The following is a 21,880-nucleotide window of genomic DNA, read 5'->3' on the forward strand; positions in this document are numbered from 1 at the left end:
GGGCCCCCCCGCTGGATTCTCCGGCCCGGATGGGCCGAAGTCCCGCCGATAAATTGCCTGTCCCGCTGGCGTGGATTAAACCACCTTTTGAACGGCGGGACAAGGCGGCGTGGGCGGGCTCCGGGGTCCTGGGGGGGGGGGGCGTGGGGCGATCTGGCCCCGGGGGGTGCCCCCACGGTGGCCTGGCCCACGATCGGGGCCTACCGATCCGCGGGCGGGCCTGTGCCGTGGGGGCACTCTTTCCCTTCTGCCTCCGCCACGGTCTCCACCGTGGCAGAGGCGGAAGAGACTCCCTCCACTGCGCATGCGTGGGAAACTGTCAGCGGCCGCTAACGCTCCCGCGCATGCGCCGCCCGGAGATGTCATTTCCGCGCCAGCTGGCGGGGCAACAAAGGCCGTTTCCGCCAGCTGGCGGGGCAGAAATTCCTCCGGCGCCGGCCTAGCCCCTCAATGTTGGGGCTCGGCCCCCAAAGATGCGGAGCATTCCGCACCTTTGGGGCGGCGCGATGAACGTCTGATTGGCGCCGTTTTGTGCGCCAGTCGGCGGACATCGCGCCGTTTCGGGAGAATTTCGCCCCCTCTCTTAATCTCATCCCACAGCTAAACATTTATGCATGGCGTGGAATATGAGGTATTCCCAGGGAATCCCGCTGTCGGGCTGCCACCTTGAGTGGGCAGCCCGATGGCAAGGCCCGATGTCCGGCCACCTCCCCGTGCACCCCCCATACTGCAAATCGGCCCTGACCCACTCCGCCCGGAACCGCAAACCGGCCTTGAGCCGCCCTTGGCCCCCCACATGGCTAAATTCCACCCCCAGATTGCCTGGATGCCCTCCGACCCCCAAGGACAGTGGGTGACCCCCCCTCCCCCCGGGACCTCTGTAATGGGGGACCCATAGAGGGACCCCCATTAAAGGAGTCGCTGTTATGGGGGACCCTGAACAGGGGGACCCCACCATGGACCCCTGAAATTGGGGGACCCCATGCCTAAAGGAACCCCCTCCACAACCTCCTTCCCCTCCACATATTTCCCCCCCCCCCCCCCCAAGACAAGGGACCCCTGTCTGGAACCTAGAGAGCAGTCCAGACAGGGGCTGTGGAAGCTTGATAGCTGTAATACTTACCTTGCAGCTCCAGGTGTTCATTCCTGGAAGGGGAGAAACTGTGCCTGCCTCTGGTTCCCACAAATCCACTGTCTGAAATCCATTGATAGCTTTTGGGTAACAGTTTGTGATCCGCAGCTTGTAAAAACCATCTGCAACTTTGATCTATTCATATCCCCTCACTTGCAGTGGCCTAAATGGTGAAACCCCAATGTTTGTAAACCTCGATCACCTCAAAGAGATGAAAATGCATTCCAAGCACTAAGTGCATTCCAATCACTCAAGCGTGTGATTGCATGGCACTTACCTCTCTTTGATGTGGTCAATATTTACAAACATTGGGTTTAATCACTTAGGGCACTGAAGCGTGAAAGGACATGAATGGATCAAAGCGGCAGATGGATTTTAAAGCTCTCAATCACAAACATCTACTGAAAGCTATGCATGGCCTGCAGGCAGTGGATCTGTGGAATCCAGAGGCAGGAACAGCTGCTCTCCTTCCAGGAATGGTCACATGAAGCTACAGGGTAAGCATTACAGCTATAACGCTTCCCACAGCCCCCGACTGGACTGCTCTAACTTCCAGACTGGGGCCCCTTTTCTGGGGCGGGAGGTGGGGGGCTCTGTGTGTGGAGGAGGTTCCTTTAGGTAAGGTTCCTCAGGGGGGGAGGGTCCCCCTAATACAGGTGTCTATGTGGGGGGGTCCCGCTATTGCGGGGGTCCCGATTTACAGAGGTCCCTGGGAGGGCCTCCCTACTACAGAGGTCCCTGTGGGGCGTTCCACTTAATACAGGGGTACCAGGAGGGGTCAGGTGACCCTCATACTTGGCGTTTGGGGGGGGGTTGCTGTGGTGTGGGACGCGGAGGTTTGGTGCTGATATGCGGTGCGGGGGGTGGGGATGAGGTCGTTTGGTCTCTACCATCATGGACCTGGCGTGGTGGCCCACCATGAGGTCCACCCCGTCAGGTTCACCATTGTAGAGACCACAAGTGAATCGCGCCCACGTGATTCCCGGTCGCGGGTACTGGAGAATCACGGGAGGGCGGTGCATAGGGCACCAGGCTATGTAAATAGATGCAAATGAGTCATTAGGGCCAATTTGAATTTATTTCCATACTCCTGCTGGTGCCAGCGAGGGGTCAGAGCATGGCGTTCCGGTCTGCGCCTGCCACCGATCCCGACTCTCCGTCACATCGGGCGAATGCATTCTGGCCATCCCGGCGACGGAGAATCCCACCCTCAGTTTTTACTATCCAGTTTTTAAATGATCTGATTGTCAGACAACCTGCCTTAAATCTGAATATCCTATTGAAAACCAGATAGGTTGTCATCAAGTCTCTGTATTGAAGCAAGAATACAAAGTCAAAGGTCATTGCAGTTAGTCCCCCCTCCAGAAAAGCAAACAAAATGAAGAACAAGGATGTTGAAATTATTTGACATTCTTATTAATCCATTGCTTTCTATCTAAATGGCCAACTGATGTCCCTTATTCAACTTCCTTTTTAATCTTCTACTTTTCCCTCCAGTCTGCCATTTTCACAAAAGTAACTCAGGGCTGGATTTCTTCCGCCCTGCCCGCCGCAAGATCGCCATTGTCCTCGGGCGGGATTCCCCGGTCTCCTGGCGGGCGTGGCTGGAGAATCCCACCCTCGGTGCGATTTTCCCGCAGAATTTCGAAGTGTCATTTTGGGCGAGTTTGTCAAGAGTGTTTCCCGTTGGCTTTTTGGGTGAAATCCAGAGCTGAATTCACTTTTTTAGGGCTTGGGAGGTTTCTCACCGGTCCAGCCCACACAATGGCCGCGATTCAGCTAGTTGGGAACAAAGTTGCATCGCGAGTGCGTTTAGCTGCATGTTTCCGGAAACACATGGCTATACAATAAGACTTGCGTTATATAAAAGGGGCCTCAGCGGGGAACGCGCGGCTGAGGCTGCACGTAACCCCATTTTGTACAGAGGACCTCCGCTCGCTGGAACTCCCCAATGTAGCCAGAGATAGAGGTGTAATTTATAAATGGCGTCCTGTCTCCGAGGCCCCCCGAAACGAACCCCAACTCTGCCCCCCCTCAGCCTGAACGCATATGAGAGGGTCCCCGCCCCCCCCACCAACACCCACACTGGGCAACCCGGCCCAATTGTGCGGGCACAAAACATGCCAGCTTGGCACCTTGGCAGTGCCAACCTATGCCCTGTGCCCACGCCGGGATTAGGGCCCAGTGGTGCCTGCCCATGCGAGGTGGGGTTCGTTAGGGCTTTGCGGGATCTGGGGTCGTGTCTGTGAGGGGGCTGGTGGTCGGGAGATCGGGGCACCAGGAGGAGTTCTGGCAAGCGGAGCTCCTCAGTGTAGAAAATGGGACTAAGTGCGGCCTCAGCGGGGCATTCTCTGCTGAGGCCTCGGATTGCAACAAAGTCCCGTTCGATAGAGTGGTCTTTCTCGCTGCTGCGAGCGCAGGGAAACAGCCGGCTAAATGTGCTCGACATGGGACTCTATTGCAGTTTGGTTAGATTGCACTCTACGTCTCCATGCAGAAAGACATTCCATAATATTTTACCTATGATGTGGAGATGCCGGCGTTGGACTGGGGTGAGCACAGTACAAAGTCTTACAACACCAGGTTAAAGTCCAACAGGTTTGTTTTGATGTCACTAGCTTTCGGAGCGCTGCTCCTTCCTCTGTAGACCTGAGGAAGGAGCAGCGCTCCGAAAGCTAGTGACATCGAAACAAACCTGTTGGACTTTAACCTGGTGTTGTAAGACTTCGTACCATAATATTTTACAACAAAGAGAGTAAGGTAACCGTCAGTACAGAGCATAAGAAAACTGAAAGGCCCTAAATGATAATCAAGGCATGGTTGGAAGGGTTTTTGAAAACAGAAACAGCTGGCAATGTGTAGGGCAGGAGAGTGGAGATAAGGTAGTGAATGCCTCAATGACAGGGAAGGTGGTTTTGAAGCCAAGTGTAATTTCAAGATTGTGGGTAAGGGAGCAGATGTTTAGGGTGAGGTTGAGAGTGGTGAACAAGGCCAGCACATCATTGCAGGCCGGGGAGGCTGCATTCAAGTGAAGTTAAAACCCCAAAGATAAAGAATCACAAAGAGCAAAGGCTGAGGCCAGGGGGGAAGATTTCCTGAGAAAGGCAACTGGTGGAAAAGGGGGTGTAATAAATGGGGAATCTTAAAGGAGAGATGGTAAGGTGTGAAGAATAATGGTAAAGATTGAGTTTGAATATTGATAGGACTGTCACATCTGCTTTGGCTTAGGGGGGGAATTTGGCTTGACATAAAGCCAAATGGTTTGGCATCAGGATGATAGAAAATCACCCTTCAGCCAGGAATTGGTCAGCATCAGGATGTGGAGATATTCCTTCAGGACCAGCATATGTCTGTAGAGAAAGATTTACGCCTCTTTGAATCCAAAGTGTTGTATTTTCAAATTTTGCATGAAAATGTCTCTCTTTAAATTATGATTTTGCTCTTTGAATGTCTAATGGTTTCATGTGGAATTCCTGGATTTACTCGATTATTTTTTTTTTTAATAAATATTTTATTGAAAATTTTTGGTCAGCCAACACAGTACATTGTGCATCCTTTACACAACATTATAACAATACAGATAATAATGACCTTTTTTATATAAACAAAAAACAACAAATAAATAAATATTAAATAACAAAAATGAAAACTAGCCCTAATTGGCAACTGCCTTGTCACAGGCTATACCCCCCCCCCCCCCCCCAAAGTCCTGGGCTGCTGCTGCTGCCTTCTTTTTTCCCCCCATCTATCTTTCCGCAAGATATTCGACGAACGGTTGCCACCGCCTGGTGAACCCTTGAGCCGACCCCCTTAGGACGAACTTAATCCGCTCTAACTTTATGAACCCCGCCATATCATTTATCCAGGTCTCCACCCCCGGGGGCTTGGCTTCTTTCCACATTAGCAATATCCTGCGCCGGGCTACTAGGGACGCAAAGGCCAAAACATCGGCCTCTCTCGCCTCCTGCACTCCCGGCTCTTGTGCAACCCCAAATATAGCCAACCCCCAGCTTGGTTCGACCCGGACTCCTACTACTTTCGAAAGCACCTTTGTCACCCCCATCCAAAACCCCTGTAGTGCCGGGCATGACCAGAACATATGGGTATGATTCGCTGGGCTTCTCGAGCACCTCGCACACCTATCCTCCACCCCAAAAAATTTACTGAGCCGTGTTCCAGTCATATGTGCCCTGTGTAATACCTTAAACTGAATCAGGCTTAGCCTGGCGCACGAGGACGACGAGTTTACCCTGTTTAGGGCATCTGCCCACAGCCCCTCCTCAATCTCCTCCCCTAGCTCTTCTTCCCATTTCCCTTTTAGTTCGTCCATCATAGTCTCCCCTTCATCCCTCATTTCCCGAAATATATCCGACACCTTACCATCCCCCACCCATTTCTTTGAGATGACTCTGTCCTGCACCTCTTGTGTCGGGAGCTGCGGGAATTCCCTCACCTGTTGCCTCGCAAAAGCCCTCAATTGCATGTACCTAAATGCGTTCCCTTGGGGCAACCCATATTTCTCAGTCAGCGCTCCCAGACTCGCGAACTTCCCATCCACAAATAGATCTTTCAATTGCGTTATTCCTGCTCTTTGCCACATTCCATATCCCCCATCCATTCCCCCCGGGGCAAACCTATGGTTGTTTCTTATCGGGGACCCCCCCAATGCTCCGGTCTTTCCCCTATGTCGTCTCCACTGTCCCCAAATCTTCAGTGTAGCTACCACCACCGGACTCGTGGTATAGTTCCTTGGTGAGAACGGCAATGGGGCTGTCACCATAGCCTGCAGGCTGGTCCCCCTACAGGACGCCCTCTCTAATCTCTTCCACGCCGCTCCTTCCTCCTCTCCCATCCACTTACTCACCATTGAAATATTAGCGGCCCAATAATACTCACTTAGGCTCGGTAGTGCCAGCCCCCCCCTATCCCTACTACGCTGTAAGAATCCCTTCCTCACTCTCGGAGTCTTCCCGGCCCAAACAAAACCCATGATACTCTTTTCTATCCTTTTGAAAAACGCCTTCGTGATCACCACCGGGAGGCACTGAAACACAAAGAGGAATCTCGGGAGGACCACCATCTTAACCGCCTGCACCCTCCCTGCCATTGACAATGCTACCATATCCCATCTCTTGAAATCTTCCTCCATCTGTTCCACCAACCGCGTCAAATTTAGCCTGTGCAATGTGCCCCAATTCTTAGCTATCTGGATCCCCAGGTAACGAAAATCTCTTGTTACCTTCCTCAACGGTAGGTCTTCTATTTCTCTACTCTGCTCCCCTGGATGCACCACAAACAGCTCACTCTTCCCCATGTTCAATTTATACCCTGAAAAATCCCCAAACTCCCCAAGTATCCGCATTATTTCTGGCATCCCCTCCGCTGGATCCGCCACATATAGTAGCAGATCATCCGCATATAAAGATACCCGGTGTTCTTCTCCTCCCCTAAGTATTCCCCTCCATCTCCTGGAACCTCTCAGCGCTATCGCCAGGGGCTCAATCGCCAGTGCAAACAGTAATGGGGACAGAGGACATCCCTGCCTTGTCCCTCTATGGAGCCGAAAATATGCCGATCCCCGTCCATTCGTGACCACACTCGCCCTATACAACAGCTGCACCCATCTAACATACCCCTCTCCAAACCCAAATCTCCTCAACACCTCCCACAGATAATCCCATTCCACTCTATCGAATGCTTTCTCGGCATCCATCGCCACTACTATCTCCGTTTCACCCTCTGGTGGGGCCATCATCATTACCCCTAACAGCCTCCGTATATTCGTGTTCAGCTGTCTCCCCTTCACAAACCCAGTTTGGTCCTCATGAACCACCCCCGGGACACATTCCTCTATTCTCATTGCCATTACCTTGGCCAGGACCTTGGCATCCACATTTAGGAGGGAAATTGGTCTGTAGGACCCGCATTGTAGCGGATCCTTTTCCTTCTTTAAGAGAAGCGATATCGTTGCTTCTGCCATAGTCGGGGGCAGTTGTCCCCTTTCCTTTGCCTCGTTAAAGGTCCTCGTCAGTAGCGGGGCGAGCAAGTCCAAATATTTTCTGTAAAATTCAACTGGGAATCCGTCCGGTCCCGGGGCCTTTCCCGTCTGCATGTTCCTAATTCCTTTCACCACTTCTTCTACCGTGATCTGTGCTCCCAGTCCCACCCTTTCCTGCTCTTCCACCTTGGGAATTTCCAGCCGATCCAAAAAATCCATCATTCTCTCCCTCCCATCCGGGGGTTGAGCTTCATACAATTTTTTATAAAATGTCTTGAACACTTCATTCACTCTCTCCGCTCCCCGCTCCGTCTCTCCTTCCTCGTCCCTCACCCCCCCTATTTCCCTCGCTGCTCCCCTTTTCCTCAATTGGTGTGCCAGCAATCTGCTCGCCTTCTCTCCATATTCATACTGTACACCCTGCGCCTTCCTCCATTGTGCCTCTGCAGTGCCTGTAGTCAGCAAGTCAAATTCCACATGCAGCCTTTGCCTTTCCCTGTACAGTCCCTCCTCTGGTGCTTCCGCATATTGTCTGTCCACCCTTAAAAGTTCTTGCAGCAACCGCTCCCGTTCCTTACTCTCCTGCTTCCCTTTATGTGTCCTTATTGATATCAGCTCCCCCCTCACCACCGCCTTCAACGCCTCCCAGGCCACTCCCACCTGAACCTCCCCATTGTCATTGAGTTCCAAGTACTTTTCAATGCATCCCCTCACCCTTAGGCACACCCCCTCATCTGCCATTAGTCCCATGTCCATTCTCCAGGGTGGGCGCCCTCTTGTTTCCTCCCCTATCTCCAAGTCTACCCAGTGTGGGGCATGATCCGAAATGGCTATAGCCGTATATTCCGTTCCCCTCACCCTCGGGATCAATGCCCTACCCAACACAAAAAAGTCTATGCGTGAATAGACTTTATGGACACAGGAGAAAAACGAGAACTCCTTACTCCTAGGTCTACTGAATCTCCACGGGTCCACCCCTCCCATCTGCTCCATAAAATCCTTAAGCACCTTGGCTGCTGCCGGCCTCCTACCAGTCCTGGACTTCGACCTATCCAGCCTTGGTTCCAACACCGTGTTAAAATCTCCCCCCATTATCAGCTTTCCCGTCTCTAGGTCCGGGATGCGTCCTAGCATTCGCCTCATAAAGTTGGCATCGTCCCAGTTCGGGGCATACACGTTTACCAAAACCACCATCTCTCCCTGTAATTTGCCACTCACCATCACGTACCTGCCCCCGTTATCCGCCACTATAGTCTTTGCCTCGAACATTACCCGCTTCCCCACTAATATAGCCACCCCCCTGTTTTTCGCATCCAGCCCCGAATGGAACACCTGCCCCACCCATCCTTTGCGCAGCCTAACCTGGTCTATCAGTTTCAGGTGCGTTTCCTGTAACATAACCACATCTGCTTTAAGTTTCTTAAGGTGTGCGAGTAACTCGATTATTTTTAAACAGAGTTACTTAGGTGTTAAAGCAGCAGTTCAATGTCATTTCAGTGCTATCATGTTCAGATTTGAGAAGGATTTTGATGTAAATGAGCTAAAAACACGTAATATTAATAAGTGACTGGGTAACTGGAGAGTCTGAATTTAAGATCACCATCTAATGCCCCATTGAAAATAATAATGGAGGCAGAATCCACAACTGTCTTTAAGGGAGCGGGTGTGAAAAAGAAGAATTTGAAAGGGTAACAGGAAAGGAACGAAAGAAAACTTTGGTAGAATTACATCGAATTTTACCGCACAGAAACAGGCCATTCGTGCAGTCAGTGTTTATGCTGCACCCAAGCCTCTTCCCGCCTAACCTCATCTCGATCTATCAACAAATCTTTTATTGCTTTCTCCCTCATACACTTATCTATGATTCCCTTAACTGTGTCTATACTGATCACCTCAGTCCGTGAATGCAAGTTCTCTTAAATCAACTGAAGGATCGTATACCTGGCGTGCATGTTGTGAAGTATTGCCACACAAAGCTGGCCAGGTAACCTTTGAGCATCACATGAATCGATTTGTCTTTACACAACCATAGGATGTCCCAAAACGCTTACAGCCAATCCAATATTTTTGAAGTGCAGTCACTGTTACAAGGCAAGAAACTTGGCGGCAAAGTTAGTGCAAGGACCTCTGTAAACAGGAACGTAATAACGACCAGATCATTTTTATGATGTCTCATCCCCATCAGTTGTCGAGAGAGAAGGGGTATCAGGAGGGAGGAGAAACAAGTGATTAGAATTGCCTCTTTCTGCCCCACACAAATACAGCTCCCGGGAGGTGAACTATTGATGCATGTTTGAAATGTTCGAGGGTTGCGTCCTCATCCCCTTGGCCAGGATGACTTAAGTGACTGCAGAGGAAAGAGACTATCGAAAAGCAAACTTAGATTCTTCTCATTATCTGCTTTTGTAACTGCACTTTGTTTTCACAGGCAGTGTACATTGCCGTCTCTATTAACTGTCTGACCCAATTTGGGCTCTAATTCTAAATGTAATAATAGATTGAAGAGCTGGTCAACCAACTCGGGCAAACGTAAATTAGGAAATATTTCAAAAGAAACTTTTAAAGAGAAATAGTTACGAATTACATAGCAATTTCCGGCTTCTTATTGGTGATACAGACAGAAGCATATCTCATTCTGTTTCTTCAGCTTGCCCAGATGCTAGTTAGTTGTGTGATTTCTCTAACACACAGCCCAGAACGTGAAAGATACAGTCTAAACTCTGTTTTTAATAAATGTGAAGTGACATTCAGACCTTTGTGAATGTGTCACCGGATGAATTGTGTGTGTGCTTTGTTTGTAGGTGCGCCTTCAGCATTCCAATCGGAAGATACCTTATTCCTTGGTTGGCTGGCACAATCTCACCTGGCTTCCAAAACAGGTGGTTTGCAGTGGAAGTCGAACAGAGAACTGGAGATGGGCCAGCGTTCCGACCACTACACAGACGCGGTCTGGCGCGAAAGGAACTCGCACCTGAGCGGCAGAACGCAAAGCCGCCCTGACTCTGCCAATCGGAGTCTGTTGAAACAATCAAACCGATCCAGTGAGTGCAAAACCATTGCGAGCCTGCACGGTGTCAGGGAGGACTACACCATCAAGAGTATTCTTCCGCCATGCAGTAAGGTCCGTGCTGAGTCGAGTACTAATTCCCGTGAGAGGAATAATGGTCTAACTGCACCTGACCACAGGAGGAAAACTGATAGCAATGGACGCAGTACAGGAAGTAAAGCAGAATTGAGGGAAAGAGTGTGTTCAAAGCGGGACAAATCCAATGTGCCTGCAGAATTAACCCTGCGACAGCCTGAGAACAAGCAGGCTTTGTGTGCCCCGATTTGTAAAATGTCGTCCGTCAGCATTCGGAGGTTGTCTGTGGATAGCAGCCACTCACACTCCAAATGTAATGGTACCCTGGGTAAGACGGCCTGCAACCACACAGCTGTTCATTCTGGTCGCTCTGCAGTCAAAGTGCCTACAACACCGACGAGCCCAGTAAAAAACTGGGGCGGGTTCAGAATCCCAAAGAAGGGAGAAAGGAAGCAGCATGAGGAAAGATCGCCGCCCTGCAGGCAGACCTCAGAATCCACAAAATACCAGCACCTGGGATCGCAGAGAGTCTTTTCCAAAGAGAGGGCAAAGGTGAGGTTATCGCCGGACAATGAAAATGACGGCTACAGTCCCGACGCTGAAATGAGTGACTCAGAGACAGAGTCAACAGACAATTGCAAGCCACAACGACTAAATTCGAACAGTGCAATGGTGAGCAGGAGGTACGGGACAGATATTATTCGAAGAAGTATTCTGGCTTCTTGATCTAGAGAATAGATGCAGCAAGTACACTGCCCGTATCCACCTCCAATCCCAACAATATTGAAATGAAATGCCTTGTCGTTTTGATACTTCTTCAGGCTAAGTATTTGGAACCCATGGACATTTCCCCATCATGGAAAGTTTGTCAGTGGAACCCTTGTGTTTAACTTAAATGCTACAGTTCTGAAGCCCAAAATCTACCCCATGAAGGGAGTCAATACGTCAGAAGGTGATTTTGAAAGGTATATTGAATCATAAAAATAACTAGTTCATAAAAAGAATTTTAAAGTGAAAAGCTTAAAATAATTGTGATGACATTTGCTAAGCATCCTCCAAACGAAGCAATTAGCAATCAGCATTTCTTTGTTGATAAATAGAACACACATAACAGGTTTAAAAACTTCAAAATCTGCAGGTTGTATGGTCGGGCTGGCTGATCCAGCATTTTGGGTTTAATGAAGGATTATAAAATAAAAGCAACAAATTCGAAGTTCCTTGGCAGATACAAACTACAGTTTCTTTCTTAAATCCTTAAAACCCAGTGGTCACTAGTGTTGGATTTTCAGATGTGGTAAGATGTACAGCTGGTCCGCAGTCGGACAGAAGCACAGCGAGTTGGGCAATGGAAGCGACGAAAGGTTGGGATATACAGCGGCCGTGGACAGGAAGGAATTCCTCGTTGTCTACAAATGCTGGCAGTGGTACAGTAAACTAGCAGGGATGGCTGGCAAGGATTACTGGCACCCTTACGAGAGCTGGGAGTTACTGCAGGGAATTGTGATGTCTTCCCGCTTCGTTCTGTACAGCTGGAGTGAAACATTTGTGAAGTGCATAATAATTCATAAGACTATTTAGGGTATATCCTTTTTAAAAAATTGTTTGTGTATCCCACATAGCCATTACTTTTAATTTAAATAGTTCCCTCAGATTCCACTATCCCATTCCAGATATTTGATTTTATTCACATATAATTGACAGCACAAACAGATTGTTGGGAAAGTGGGCATAGAGCAAACTGCAAAAGTTGCAAGATTTTTTTTTCCGGTTGCTTATTTTCTTTGGAATCTTAGAATCCCACCATGTCCAATTCACCAGCTTGATTTCACTCTCTCCTGAATAATAACAATCCTGCAATGACTCTCTTAAGTAAACTGTCGTAGAGCAGTTGCATTACTTCAACCATTTGCATCATTTGTATCCTTTGGTGAGACCAGCAGAGCAAGTGCAGGATAAGCACTAAAAGGGGAATTCATTCTTGTGAATTAAATATTTTTTTATATTCAGTCATCATTGTGATCTTAACTATTGTTTCAGCAACCTGGACATTCCTTTTTAGTGTTAACTTCTAATGGGACTTAACTGGGGTTACTCTCAGCAAGGGATGTATTTAGCCAAGTTTGGATGGCTTCAGGGATTCAAAAAGGAAAAAGGATTCAACCTCCCAAACTTAAGTACAACTAGTTGATGTTTTTATTGCCTACTAAATGTAGAACCAGTTGACTCAGTGACTTCTAAAATACTAAATGGCTATTTTAGTCATTTAAATTGAAACCTGTTTAAAATTCCAAGCCTTCAACCTCTTATAAATTTGTTGAAAATGATCTTAAGCAAGTTTTCCAAAAATATTATGTTAAGTGTTGCATGTACTGTACTGAATTTATTTACTGCTCCTTATGCAGTAGAAAATATTTCAAGTAGACACTATCAGTAGTGAATAATTATATTTAATTTTATTAAGTGCCCTTTTCTAATCTTTATTCAGTGCAATAGCTTTGTATTAATTTTTGTTAAAAAAAAGTTGTAGAATGGAGATCTTTCACTTACATGTTTGACATGGAGTATTTATGCATCTTAGATCTGCAAGTTCTCTTGAAATATTTGCAGTTTCTTAGTCCTTAGTGTTTAACATGGAGGTAACATTTGTGTTGTACAGAGAGAAACGGTCACTAATTTTATGCCTTGCTAAGTTTTACACCTGTACTAAATAACTTTTGGGTAGAAATAGGCAGTGAATTAATAGTTTGACTACAATGGTTTGTTTAAAGAACCGTAACTTAGACTGACAGTTTTATGTTAAAGCTTTATTTTTTCCCAATTGTGCGTAGTTTGTTAAGATCGATCTTAAATTATGATTTTGGTATTTTATATATACTGTAGTTTAACATTAGGCTAGTTGAGCTACTGTGTAGTTGCTGCTGGCATGCATATATAATTTTAAACAAAAGTGATGTAAAAGGACAATTTTCACACATTCTGCGTCTTGATTGTTCCGTACAGACCTGCTGAACAAACTTTGCAGTGCGGTGTTGTACAGAGGAATTCTATCACCATGTGCCTAGCAAAGTTTAACTGGTGTTCATTTAGTTAACAAAGAGCATGGAAATAAAAGCGAAAATAAAATTTATACAGAGATGACTATTTTAAATTACCCGACTCTTCGCTGTATTTATTTTTCTTGTGAACTATTTATAAAACTACTTTTTAAAAAAATGAGAGAAAATTCTGTTCTGTGACTGTTGGAACAATTTGGATGAATTGTGCCTTTTTTGTGTTTGATATTGTTGAGGTTACACTCGTAGTAATCAAAATTTAATCTCATCTGGAACCAACAGAGGCACTAGCCTTTATTGTGGGACCGTATAGTCCAGAATAATAAAAAAGCTACTGCAACATTGTCTTCCTTTATGCATCTGGGACTTCTCATATAAATTGAGATATTTTAATTAAACTTTAATGTTGGCGATAAACCTACTTTCTTACTTTTTTTAAGCCAGTGTTACAAGAAAATCCACGGGGTCATGTGATGTTGAATGTCAAGAAATTATTTTTTTACTTTGAAAGATAGTTCTACACACCCAATCAGCGACAGATAATCAAATGGGATCCTGTCTCTTACATAATCCAAATATGCTTTTTCATCATTCGTTGAAAGTCTGCAAGATGTCATTCTCCCTCTGTAGCTGCAGCTACTCTATGATGAAACATTGCAAGCTGCCAGTTCCTGCGTACAAAACTGCTTTTCCACTTAAATGAGGCACCATGCTTCGTCAGAACATGTGTACCACTTTACACTGCAATAATTGTATATGCTTTGTTTTTTTGCCCCTAGTAAAGCTAACCTACAATGAAAAAATCTTGAGATTGGTGTGATTTTTTAAAAAATGAAGCTGGAATTAGTTATTGACCAATTTTCTATCTTCCGGATGTAAGTGTCACATCAATATTAATCATGTCTAAAGAACTGTTCCATCTGTAATCAACCAACTTGAAGGGTAAGTGGCTTGGGGAGTGACTTGGAGTGCATACTGCAAGTTTAGATAAAGGTAAAAGTATTTTAAAATCCAGATTTGTTAGAGATCTGTCGAGGCTTCAACAGAAATGGGAATAGATGTGCACAGTCTATTCTGAAAAGTATATTCTAAAATTGATCAGACAACTAAGAAACTGAAATAAATCTTGTATTTTGGATTTCCCAATGTGGTAAAACCAAACTGTACCATCTCAAACTGAGGTTCTTGCACAACCTCAAAATGAGGGCTTTTATCATTTCAATATTAAACAGGCTAAATATATATATATATATTTAAGGACTAAGAATAACAAAGCAGACACATTACTGAAGGGAATATTTTAGAGTCCTGGACTGCTACTGACACCTTAGTGGCCAGGGGTTGTAAAATCTAGGTAGTAGATTGGTGTCCTGTTACACACCCAGTATTTCTTTCCAGGGGTTTCAGAAAAGGCAAATCAGTCATGGTATGGAACGACAGTCAACCCACTGCCACCTGCAGCACCTTTAAAAAAAAAAGTGTATCTGCACGCCACACAATTGTTTTCCCAGTGGGAAGTGGTGAAAGGGCTCCCAAGCTGATTATCAGTCCGTTGAACCAAATTATGAATTCTCCTTTGGTGGTCAAAATATCCCAGCATTGGACTTGAACCCAGAGCTTCTGGTCCAGAGGTAAGGAAGCTATCCACTGTGCTACAAGACCTCCACCTGCACCCCTGATTATGTGCATTTTAACTTAAACGTGAATAGATTTCAATGCAGGTAAATGTGAAGTTGTCCAAGGGATGTAAAAAAGGGGGACGGGATTCTCTAATCCCGCGGCAGGGGGTCCACGTCGTCGTAAACGCCATTGTGTTTTACGACGGCGTGACGGGAGGGGCCAGCATGGTGCTGGAGCGGTTCACGCCGCTCCAGCTGCCGATCCCGGCGTGAACTGTGCACTGCGGGATCCGCGCATGCGCAGTGGCGCCGGCGCCAACGCGTGCATGCGCAGTGGCCTCCTTCAACGCGCCGGTCCCAACGCAACATGGCGCAGGACTACAGGGGCCAGCGCGTAGGAAAGGAGGCCCCCAGCCAGTGAGGCCAGCCCGCCGATCGCTGGGCCCCGATCACGGGCCAGGCCACATCGAGGGCCCCCCCGGGGAGGCCCTCCCCCCACCTGACCCTTCAACGCTGAGGTCCTGCCGGCTCATAGCAGGTTAGAATGGCGCCGGCGGGACTCGGTTTTTCTCTTACGGCCGCTCGGCCCACGGAGAATTGCTGGTGGGGGGGCGGGCTGCGTAGAGCGGCCCGCAACCGGCGCCGATTCTCTGCTTTGCGGAGAATCACGTGCTGGCGTTGGGGCGGCCTGGCCCGGTCGCGGGGATTCTCCTGCCCGACCCAGTGTAGGAGAATCCCGCCCAGGGTACTTTCAAAATGATGGAAAGATGGACAAAGAGGTACATGTTCACAGATCATTAAAATGTCATTGATAAAAGCAAATTACTGTGGATGCTGGAACCTGAAACCAAAGAGAAAATGCTGGAAAATCTCAACAGGTCTCACAGCATCTGTAGGGAGAGAAAAGAGCCGATCAGGGCCCATCAGTTAAAAAGCGGGAAACACCAAAAATCTAGATTTGGGCCAAGCGTGAATCAGTTTGCTCTCTAACCAGCCTGTTCCCGATGGCGCGTTCCATATCACCGCCAAATATGGCGAGCATAATCGCATTAGCAAGTTTGAAGTCGAATGTAATGGCCTCCCGGGGATTAACCGGCTCCCCAACAAGAAATCACCTTCGTCTAGGTGAGTCCCCAGGATGCACGTCAGAGGTGCTGGTACCTGCTGCTTTCTGCGCCCTGTGGCCTTTGATTAACTTAGCGGATGTCCTCTGGAGGGCCAGGAGCTGAAGGGCTCCGGTCAACTTACCAGTGTCACTGGCATCGCCGTGCCACCCTGTTGAGCCTGCCGCCCTTGTGATTCACCGGTGTCAGGAAGGGGAGGAATTTGGAAGAACTGGAGACCGCCGTAGTCTCCTTGGTGGCAGAGCACAGGTTGCCCTCCAACGATTCCTCCTTCCTGACGGTGCCCATTGGGCCCTGGGGTTCTCCATGGGATATGGGGCAGCAGGAGGGAGCTCCAAAGGCCTCTGTATCATCGCCTGTCCTGCCGCCTCCCCATTGCCAGCAATCATGCTGTTGTGGCCTGGGCAATGCTCCTCAGTGACTGGACCATGCTCTGCAGTGCCTCGGCAATGTCCACCTGTGCCTGGGACACGTCCCTCATCGGCTGGGACATGATGGCGAGGTCCTCAGCCATGGTCGTCACAGACTGAGCCACGCCTTGGCCGCCACCACTGAAGAGGCTGACCTCGTGCTGCAGGTTTTCCAACAGTTGGCTGCGGAGCCATGCATTGTTGGCATCATCTCCTGCGCCCATAGTCTTTGGGACTCTTCCAATTGGCTATATCTCTGACATCCCCCCTGACTGCCATAGCCGTGTCCTAGCATCTGCATCAGTTCTGGGAGAACCTTGTCCAAAGGCTTGGCCTCTAACTGGGACTCAGCTGAGTTCTGGGATCTAGCAGACCTCCGACTGCTGGGGGGGGGGGGGGGGGGGGGGGGAGGGGGGAGGAGCCACTCCAGATGGCCCGGCACCATCAGATGGAGTTTGTGCGTGAGAATGGACATATAGTTAGTGAGAGGGAAGGATCATTTTGTCTGACATGAAAAACTCACTTGAGACAGGTCACCTCGTCAATCGTGCCCAAAATGACCCTTAGATATTTTTCTGTTAAATCGTGCCCCATATCTGAGATACCACAGCTGAGGAAAGATATATATTGACCTTGGCAGTAGTGGAACCTCTTGGCAAAATGAGATCATGACCTCAAGGGTTAAATAACAAGGAGGAAGTACCCAAACCAGGGTTGCAATTCCTAGAATATGATCAAAATTTCCAAGATATTGTCATGCCCAGTAAAAGGCAGGTTATATTCAAAACTTTAAACATAGTTCTAGAACCTTCCATATGAGCATGGTCTATCTTTATTTCTTTAACAGAGGACACTTAAGAAATGTTTAAGAAGACTGCCGGGGAGGGGGGGGGGGTCAGATGACAGTTTGCAACTTCAGCTCAGACAATTCAAGCTTATGGAAAGTTCTGAATTGTACCAACTAGGTGGGGGTTTCCACCCCTGTTCTCTCTCCCTCCCCCCCCCCCCCCCTTGAATGGACATGCCTGGACAGCACTCCTTTGTGGAATTCACGCCCGTCATTGTTCAGAATTTACTCCAAACACAGGATCACCCAGTACCGGGAGTCAGAAAAATTCGTGGCAGGAGGATCATTCAACCAAAGAAGCTACAACCGGAATGATTTTTGGCTTGGGCCTAGAAACTGAGCACCTATCCAGCAGTCGTTGAACATTTGGGAAGTGAGAAATTTTTAAAACAGGTTTTAATGCCATTACAAATCATCTTACAAAAATGCTTTTTTGTTAAAAAATTTTTAGTCTGTTGGGTGGTTTGACTTAGCAATCCAAAATCATTTCAAGTTTGAAGGAGAGTTACAACATATTTTAATGTACAGAAATTCTATTTACAACCTATTGCCAACAATGAAAAAACTGCTGCAAAAAACATAGTACAAAACAAATGTGTCAAAACAAAAAGTGCATTGGTAAATAATATTTTTTTATATTGAAATGTTTACACAACCTAGCAATTGGCTGATAGAATTTGAAAATAAAACACACTGGAAAATGTACATTTACAAATGTCTCCCCTCCAAAAATCATATATTTGAATATCAAAATGTATTGAATGACTGACTGATCCGGAGGGGTGGTGCCAAAAATTGTAAGAGAGAGACGTCTGACAGCGAGATGTAAAATTCCAAAGAGAGGCTTTGATTTTCTAAAAATAACATGATTGTTCAAATGGCAACTGTTTAATTTCATAATCAGTTCAAAAGCATGATTTAAATTTGGTGAAATATTTAAGTTTTTTTCCTGTATTAACAATGATCTGATGTGAAAGGTGACTATATAGGTACCAAGACAAATGATCATGAAACCAAAACTATAACACTGGCCAGAAATCCATCGGATTCAAAAATTGTATGAAGTAAATGATTTAAAAATAATTCATTCCTCTACAATTTTCATGTTTTATTTTTAAAAAGGGCTCCCGTAAATTAAAGAAAAGACCTTTTCCATATGTTGTAATTCATTCAGCAGCTGTTAATCCATGTTAGGCTCTTTGTTCAAAAGATACCTTATGTAAGTAAACAATATCTTGTAATAGCTGTGGATTTATTAGTACATTTCATGAACTGACACCATTGCCCAGGTTGGATATCCATTGGCATTAGGAGGCTGGGGGATGGATAGAACAATAGTATCAAGTACTCAATGGTTTAAAATGCATTCCAGATCCATCACTGCATCAGGTTTTCTTCTCTGTGTTGTGACTCTACTGAGCTGTGGTAAAACAAAATTGAAAGTCATAATGCAACCCGGTCAATTGCTGACCTATCAGGTCACCCTCAATCATCAGCGAAGTCATGGAATGAGTCATCTCAAAGCAACAATTAATAAACTGCTCACTGATCTTCTGTTTGGGCCACATGATGCTGGACTTCATTATAGCCTTGGTCCAAATATGGTCAAAAGAGTTGCATTCTAGAGGTAAGGGCAAAGTGACTGACACCAAGGAACCCCAATAACACAAAGTCAATGAGGATCTGTATAAAACTGTCCAGTAACTAGCCATACCAGCACAAATAAAGATGGTTGTGGTTGTTGGACTTTTTCTGCATCCAGAACGGACTGTTGCAGGAGTTCCTTTACACATTGTCACTGGCTAAAACAGTGTAAGGACCCTTACTGTTGATTCCCTTATTTTCCCTTTCTTTTTACTTTGTCGTTATCATTTTCTGATCCATGGATCATTAATGGACATATACCTTTAAGCTGAGCAGAGGAAGTGAGGAACTCAAAAGTTGCAAAATAGTACACCGTGCTATGAACATTTCGATTTTTAACAGAAGGTCTCAGACCTTCTGGCACCCGAAAGATCAGAAGGGTTTGGTTCGATTGGTTGGGAGTGGCCAATGGATTGGCCTAAGACTGTATTCTGCCCGGTAACAGACTGTGATTGCCTCCAGTCAGGTGGGCGGTTTTCAGAGAACCCAGGAGGGAAACAGAACCCTCCTGGACATTGAGAGAACAAGCTGTGAGTTGATCTCTCTCTTTCTCCAAAATGGTTTCCTGCCTGCTGCTTTCTGAATCTGCAGAGAAGTCTAGAGATCCTGATGAATCTACAGATGGAAAACAAGAACCTCCAACTGAAGGCCTAACCTAAAAGATGCACTGGAAGATGTCCATCTAAAACAGAGACTTTTATCCTTTTTACTTTTCGTATTATTTTCCTTTACCTTCTTTTCCCTCTATGTTTGTCTGTCTTTGTGTGTGCAGAGGATGGGGTGAGTTAAAGAAGGGGGGTTAGGAATTAGATAATAATTAACCAGTTGTAGTGCTGCATATTTAATTATAGTTATTGTCATTAATAACAATTTATTGTGTTTAAATGTACAAACCTGGTGACTGTAGTTATTGGGCAGCCAAAGGCTTTGGTATTTTCTGAGAATTAATAGTTAATTTCAATTGTGTTGTGATTCCGGGTCAAGTGGGGGTTGGAAGTGACCATGCACTAGCCCAGAGTGTCGTAACCTGTCGCAGCTGTTTCATCAATGGTCATCCCTCTTTCATAAAGTTGGAAGTGGGGATGTTCACTGATGATCGCATAGTGTTCAGTTCCATTAGCAACTCCTCAGATAATGAAGCAAATGTATCACCCATGTAACAACACCTGGATAACACCCAGGGTTGGACAGGTAACATTTGTACCTCACAATTGTTGGGCAATGGCCATCACCAACAGGACATTGTCTAATCACCTCCCACAACATTCAATGGTGTTATCATTGCCAAATTCCCATCATGCTGAGGTTCACTACTGCCCAGAAACTCCAACTGGACCAGCCATTAATTGCTGTGACTATGAGAGAAGGTCAGAGGCTGAGTTTTCTGTGGTGAGTGGTTAACCTCTTGACTCCGTAAGCCTCCACAATATGCAAGCCACAGTTAGAATTATGATAGAATACTTATCCACTGGCTCAGATGAGTGCAGCTGCAGCAAAATTCAAAAAGTTCAATACCATCTGGGATACAGCAATCCATTTGATCTGCAGTCCTCTAAACTTCACTTCTTCCACAACCAGCATACTGTGGCTGCAGTGTATTACAACTCGCCTAGGCTTCTTCGACAGCATATGCCAAGACTGTGATCTTTACCAGCTGGATGGGCCATATAACACACCACCTACAAGCTTCCCTCACCATCTTGACGTGGGCATTGTTTTTCCTTCACCATTGGGTCGATATCCCAGATCTCCCTAACAGCAGTGGAATGCCACATGAATTGCAGCATTTCAAGAAGGCAAATCATCACCACCATCAAGGATATTGACCTGGCAATGATGAAGGAATGCCGATACATGTCCAAGTCAGAATGGTGTGTATCTTGGAGATGTTATGATACGGAGATGTAGTGGGCAATTTAGGGTTAATAGACTGAGGGTAAAATTGCTAGCACTGAGTCAAAGGTATACACCTACACCTGGCCTGAGTTACATTGTCCCATTCAGACTTAAACTTGTTAATTGGAATAAACAAGATACCCCTGTTCAGCCAGGTTATTCACTCAAGATCTTTTGGGACACTCTGATCTGACCAGCCATTAGCCCATTAGAGTCTGATGGCCTCTTTCGTCTGTAAATTGGAGGTTAATTACATATTCGTAGAATGGTCCTGTTCTTTTGTGTAAACGGGAATGGGCAATCAAAAGCCCAGATAGCGATGATGAGTTCAAGTCTAGACGCCCTAGGACAGAACCATTGTTTGAGGGACTGGGTGGAGCTCTGAGAGAGAAACAGAATCCTGTTCAACCAGGTGGGAGCAGAAGGATTTGGAAAACCACCGGGAGAGGGTCATGAAAAGCTGCCACAGAGACAGGCTTTTGAAAAGGGGTCTGAAAGAGCTGCACTAACTGCAGGAATATGTTCTGTAAATGCAAGTATGTCTGTCTGCATAAGTGGAGTTGAGAGCTGCATGTTCATTTTATGTGCCGATTAATGAGAAAGAAATTGTGTTTTAGGGTTAAGAGATACATGTAAGCTGTTCTTGTTAGGTTTGAAGTTTAAAAATTTAAATATTGTTTTAATAATGTTTTGCTTGTAAAAATAACCAAACCTTTTTCTCATGCAATCACTCCTGGAGTGAATTGATCTCTCCGCACAATCTAAAAATACTAGTCCAGTATCTTTTTAGAACATAAAACATACAGGGCAGAAGGAGGCCATTCGGCCCATCGAGTCTGCACCGACCCACTTTAAGCCCTCACTTCCACCCTATCCCCGTAACCCAAATAACCCCTCCTATTCTTTTTGGACACGAAGGGCAATTTATCATGTCCGACCCACCTAACCTGCACGTCTTTGACTGTGGGAGGAAATCAGAGCACCCGGAGGAAACCCACGCACACAGGGAGAACATGCAGACTCCACACAGACAGTGATCCAATGGGGTATCGAACCTGGGACTGTGCTAACCACT

At 46.5% G+C, this 21,880-nt stretch overlaps 2 protein-coding genes across 7 annotated transcripts in view; one reads left to right on the plus strand and one right to left on the minus strand.

Annotated features, from left to right (window-relative positions):
- jade1 (jade family PHD finger 1) overlaps positions 1 to 13,363 on the plus strand; it is a 191,883-nt gene extending 178,520 nt beyond the window's left edge. For all 3 annotated transcript variants that reach the window (XM_072495560.1, XM_072495561.1, XM_072495562.1), the window contains one exon: positions 9,932 to 13,363. In XM_072495560.1, coding sequence (XP_072351661.1) covers positions 9,932 to 10,938 — 1,007 coding nt within the window. In that variant the 3' untranslated portion in view covers positions 10,939 to 13,363. The remainder of the gene's footprint in view (positions 1 to 9,931) is intronic.
- A 4,279-nt stretch (positions 13,364 to 17,642) lies between these two features.
- sclt1 (sodium channel and clathrin linker 1) overlaps positions 17,643 to 21,880 on the minus strand; it is a 155,492-nt gene continuing 151,254 nt past the window's right edge. For all 4 annotated transcript variants that reach the window (XR_011940101.1, XM_072495564.1, XM_072495565.1 and 1 more), the window contains one exon: positions 17,643 to 18,685. Coding sequence is in view for 3 of the 4 variants with exons in the window: in XM_072495564.1 (XP_072351665.1) it covers positions 18,614 to 18,685 (72 nt within the window). In the remaining variant the exon portion in view is untranslated. The remainder of the gene's footprint in view (positions 18,686 to 21,880) is intronic.

Source organism: Scyliorhinus torazame, chromosome 3, assembly GCF_047496885.1.
Source record: "Scyliorhinus torazame isolate Kashiwa2021f chromosome 3, sScyTor2.1, whole genome shotgun sequence".
Classification (NCBI taxonomy): Eukaryota; Metazoa; Chordata; class Chondrichthyes; order Carcharhiniformes; family Scyliorhinidae; genus Scyliorhinus; species Scyliorhinus torazame.